The sequence below is a fragment of the Lygodium microphyllum genome, chromosome 19 (assembly GCF_053477565.2).
Source record: "Lygodium microphyllum isolate KBCC chromosome 19, Lygodium_microphyllum_v1.1.10, whole genome shotgun sequence".
NCBI lineage: Eukaryota > Viridiplantae > Streptophyta > Polypodiopsida > Schizaeales > Lygodiaceae > Lygodium > Lygodium microphyllum.
In genome coordinates, this window is record NC_141153.1 from 99,964,278 (window position 1) to 99,969,161 (window position 4,884).

At 40.2% G+C, this 4,884-nt stretch overlaps 1 protein-coding gene across 1 annotated transcript; it reads right to left on the reverse strand.

Moving 5' to 3' along the window:
• Positions 1–1,086: 1,086 nt before the first annotated feature.
• On the reverse strand, positions 1,087–2,554 carry LOC148020200 (uncharacterized). Its single transcript, XM_087700510.1, has 2 exons — positions 2,082–2,554; positions 1,087–2,002 (listed from the first exon to the last, which is right to left on the reverse strand). Exons 1-2 carry the CDS (start codon positions 2,376–2,378, stop codon positions 1,592–1,594), a joined length of 708 nt encoding a protein of 235 aa, XP_087556636.1. The 5' UTR covers positions 2,379–2,554; the 3' UTR covers positions 1,087–1,591.
• Positions 2,555–4,884: the final 2,330 nt, after the last annotated feature.

The window sequence follows — 4,884 nt, forward strand, 5'->3', positions numbered from 1 at the left end:
TATCCATTGAAGCTTCCCCTCATGAAGGGCCTAACTAATTAAGCATCTATGTTGAGTGATCCCCACTTGAACTCTAGGTCCATTGGTTGATGCATCCATATACCAAGATGGTGTGGGTTGGCAATATGAGATGCCAACCCTTGGGATACGGTTGCAACTTGGTGGAGTGTCGACAGGTCCCACTGTAGAGGGTAAGCCCATTTGGCCCTATGCTGGCCCTATGTTGGGAGGCGAGTGTAATGTTGAGTCTTTTATTTGTGGATATCGCTCATGTCATGTCTCGTGTGCATATAGTTATGAAAAACTATGGTCAAAGTCAACATCATCTAGGAGGCTCACATATGCATGTAAGTCTACAAGAACCCATGCAAAGTAGGCTAAAGACAAACCACCTTGCAAAGCCATGTCTCTACATTTGTGTAGGCACATGTATACACCCCAACATGCAAGCATGCATGCGTACACAATGTACACTATCAAAACTAAATGCTATTCATTAAGAACTTCACACATATTGCCTTACAGAACCTTGAACTAGTTGAAAACTATTGGATGCTCTTTTATGTTTGGGCTAAATATACTCTTGTTTTGTGTTCATGTGCAGGTGTGCACATGATTTCAGAAATTTTTTTCCTCTTAAGTTGACACACACTCACATTCTACTATAACTGTTAAACTTTTGTAACACCCAAACACTTTGCTAGAAAGTGCATGGCATTCGAGCATATTTGAACTTATCAACAAGTTACTAACATAGACAGCTAATCCGAAAAAGAAAATAATTCCTTATGCTCTCTTAATTTTATGGTACTTATGTAGCCTATGCAATAGGCATGCCTATCTTTGTAGAAGATTGTCAAGACTTCTTGGAAGAACCTATGCTTTTTCCCAGCTTACACCAAATGTTCCTTTCTTTTTATACATAAGAAAATTCTGTTAATAAATCCCCTTTAGAGCAACCTATTTCAGCTAATTTGTGTAAACCATTTAAACCTCCAAAGTGGAAAACAAAACATTTCTTGCACAACAACTTCTATTAAAACCAACAACCCAAAAGAGGATTTAAACCTCCAAAGTGGAAAACAAAACATTTCTTGCACAACTTCTATTAAAACCAACAACCCAAAAGAGGATAGAATAGCCTTGGCAAGTTTTGATGTTCTTATTTACAATGGAGTTTGAGGGCAGCAGCAGAGTTGGCCTCCAACCATTCTGTGCAATGTGGCTAGTCCATGTGGTTGTACAGTTGATTAAATCATAAAACTGAGCTGGATCATCTCTGTGACAACATCACAGAAGTCAATAATCACAGTGCAGAGTAAAGAAAATTAACTGTACACATCGCAGCACTAACACAGCTACAATCCTTTTTAATACACTAAATCAATCTGGGGAGACCTCACAGTATGTTCATGTGCTTTGCTGACTTTGGGCACTTTTTCCCAAGACTCCTGACAATTGAACAGTTTGCCTTGGAGCCAAGCTGCCACTTTCTACAGTTCTACATAATTTTATTTAAGGGTTGCATTACCTAACCCTGCAGTCTGAGTCACAGCACAGAAGCTTGTTCCAGCAGAAAATCAGCCTGAGATTACTTACGCCAGTATTTCATAGCTACATTTTTAAATTGCTTTCTACCATACAGAAACAAAGCAGAGCCCACAAGCGGCCAAGTAGTTACAATGGCTACATAGGCAAGAAGCTTGAGAGTGTGCCTGTTCTGAGCCTTGATTGTATTGACATTCTTCACCACAGTAGGTTCATAATTTCTAGTATACTGGTCGGTACAGTATTTAGGTGAGGTATTTTGACACGGGTTTCTTTCTTGTTCATGTGGACTCTCAGACTCAACACCCTCATTGTCAAGCCTGCGGCTGAGAGGAACTTCACCAACCAAAGGCCAGTCATGGTAATCATTAGTGTTCTGAGCATTCCTATGAATACCAATCGCATGAGTAGATGCATGTTTTTCCCTCTGTAGCATGTGCTTCAGGGTTTCAACCTGCCACAAATGAACCTTATATAAATAAGAGCAGTTTTTGCCACGAGTTAAATATAAAATAACACCCCCCCAGCCACACCTGTTCTAGGAGTTGAGATACAGTTGATTCCAAACGATCATGTATGGATGGCCTCAATGTCTGATGGCAAGGTTCGAGTACCACATCTGAGCCTGCAGATGATGAGGATTTAGATTCTGCATCTGGTGATGTCTTGATTGATGTAAAACTTCGCACCCTCAAGTCATTTGGATCCTTAAAGTAAACGGAGGGATCACTGCTCTTAAAAGTTTCTGATGTCAAATGTGGAGAGTTTTGTGCCAAAGAGCTATTAGAAATTGGCAGTTTTTCTTGTCCACGTGCTGATGGGACTCCCATATCTTCATCCAGATCCTCAGAGACAAGTACATTAGATTTTCCAGTGTCTTTTCGTGATACTTCCTCAGTAGCAAGCACCCCATCCTTAGAAATAATCAGATACGGAGATTGATCAACTATGCTTTCCTGTACATGGCTTGCAAGGCTTGAAACTTGGACCTGCAATGTGTCAAATGTATTAATCAAGATTCAAATGTATGGCTGATAAATTATTGTTGTTAAGACTAATCGTTACTTCTGTCAAATATATTAATCAAGATTCAAATGTATGGCTGATAGATTATTGTTGTTAAGACTAACCATTACTTATGCATAAATTATATTTTCATGATTCCTCTCCATGATGAATCTCAAAGGACGCTCACAAAAATGGCAAAATTGAAAAACAAGGCAGAAGGTGCTTGTGCTATTGCCCCAGATGTGCAGTCATTATATTCTTTCCAGGGTAAACACTAATGGTAAATAGTGTTCCACTATGGTTAAATTAACTTGCTTGGGAGAGAATCATCCTGGAATAGGGATCGGGTGCAGTTGACAACTTACAGTACTTCCTCTGGGGGAAAATCCTACTCGAAAAATGAGTAACTGCAGGCAAAAACTTATAAGCGAGCAGACAAAATGCTCTCTCATGGGAATGCTAAAAATCACAGCTGTTTATTCTTGGTAGGACTGCATGCGTGCGCACAAAATAAAGTAAGAAGACTCCGTGTCACGAGGATGTGAAAATTTGATGCTTTGCTTATGTTTAATTGACATTTGATTAAAGGATTAATCAAATGTGCAATTAAAGATGCACATGTGAGGTGCAAGCTACTTTTTTACAGTTGAAGGCCGAAGGACCCTGTGAAAAAGATGGGTATCAAAGGCAAAAGTTGTAACAAGTTACACTTGTTAGATTCTAGGTGAATTTTGGCGTCAATTTGCCCCTAGGACCATTAATCGGCCATTAAGTGTCAGTGGGTGACACTAGGGACTAGGCATTAATTAATGGATTAATGCTTGTCCAAGGGTCAATTAATACATGGGACCACTTGGGGTTGCAAATGGCCTAGCCAATTAATTTTTGGATGGGCAAGGTCAATTTTCTGGGTATGGACTAAGGGCTGAATTAATTTTCAGAATTAATTGGTGAAAATGGATTAAGAAAGCTGCCACTTGGCAAAACTTTCCCATGCAAGTGGGGGAAAGACTAAATAGGGCTGAATCATAGCATGTGAAATTCATGAGCATCATTTCTTTATCTCTATTCGTGTATGCCATGTCTGTTGTCACTGTAGATCCAAGACCTTTAGTTCTTTCACTCTCCGCACAATACAAAACATTGTTATTATTACTTGAAGAAGGCTTAAATAGTTTCACACCATGAGTTTTTCTCCACAAGCAAGCTTACCATCTTGGTGCTCCATAATACGCATTTCAGTGGGATGTCATGCCATATCTTCGGCTCTCCCCTCATCGCTTTCCGTCACTATTGTGTGTCTCTCTATAGTGGTTTGAAAGGTAAGCCTCTCCATCACAAGATTTGGACAAACCTCTATCCTTCTATCCATGCCAACAATATGGACCTCCTCAGTGGTGCCTTCCATTGCAAATGAAGTCCATTGGAAACATGTCAGGAGACAGAACAATACACATCTTTTGGAGCAATTTGGTTGACCTATGCTCAGCCATTCTCAACAATTCTTAGCCATTCGGAGGAGATCTCAGCCATTTTTGGTGGGCTGATCTATAATTTCTGCAGTAAACCCTAATTTACAGCAGAATTTAGGGTTTAGCAACCACCTTGGGATCCATGCCAGAGATTGAAAGCTCAAGGAACTGAAATCAGCAGCTGATAATTGAAGATTATCAAGGGATTTCAGGAGCCAACCCATCCCAAATTGATTTGGGGCAGCATTTGGCCAGCCAAGGGTCAAATTGGAGAAGAAGTCCTGGGTGAATCAAGGGGCAAATGACCCAAAAGGCTTGCTGGTCATTTATGACAGCAAAAGTAATTGGTTAGCAGGAGGAGATCGAATTGTACTCCTTCCAATTGAATGAAAGTTAAAGAAATACCGCAAGGGGCGCCAGTTTTGGAGCCAACAGGGAGTCTACTGTCCAAGAATGTTTTGGTAAAGTGTTTAGATTGCAAGGCAAACTTTGTGCTAGTGTTGATCTTTGTGCTCAGCTGAGAAATTACAGCAAGATGTCTTCATACAGTGGGATGCAATCAAGCAGTAATGATGCCTTTCATGATGCACATTCACATGGGGAAGAAGGAAATGCAATGCCTGATCTTGGACAAGGCATGAATCATGGACAACATGCTGAAAATGTGGTTGAAGGCCAAGATGTTGGACCCTCAATGTAGAAAGATTATGATGATTAGCAAGGGGAAATAGAATTTAATGATGCATTCAAGAATCGAATGAGGGCAGCAGCCAATATCTTTGCTGAATTGGCAAAAGATCCTTAGTTTACTCGGTTTTTGAACACTCCTACGAAGGACAACAAGGAGAAGAAGAGA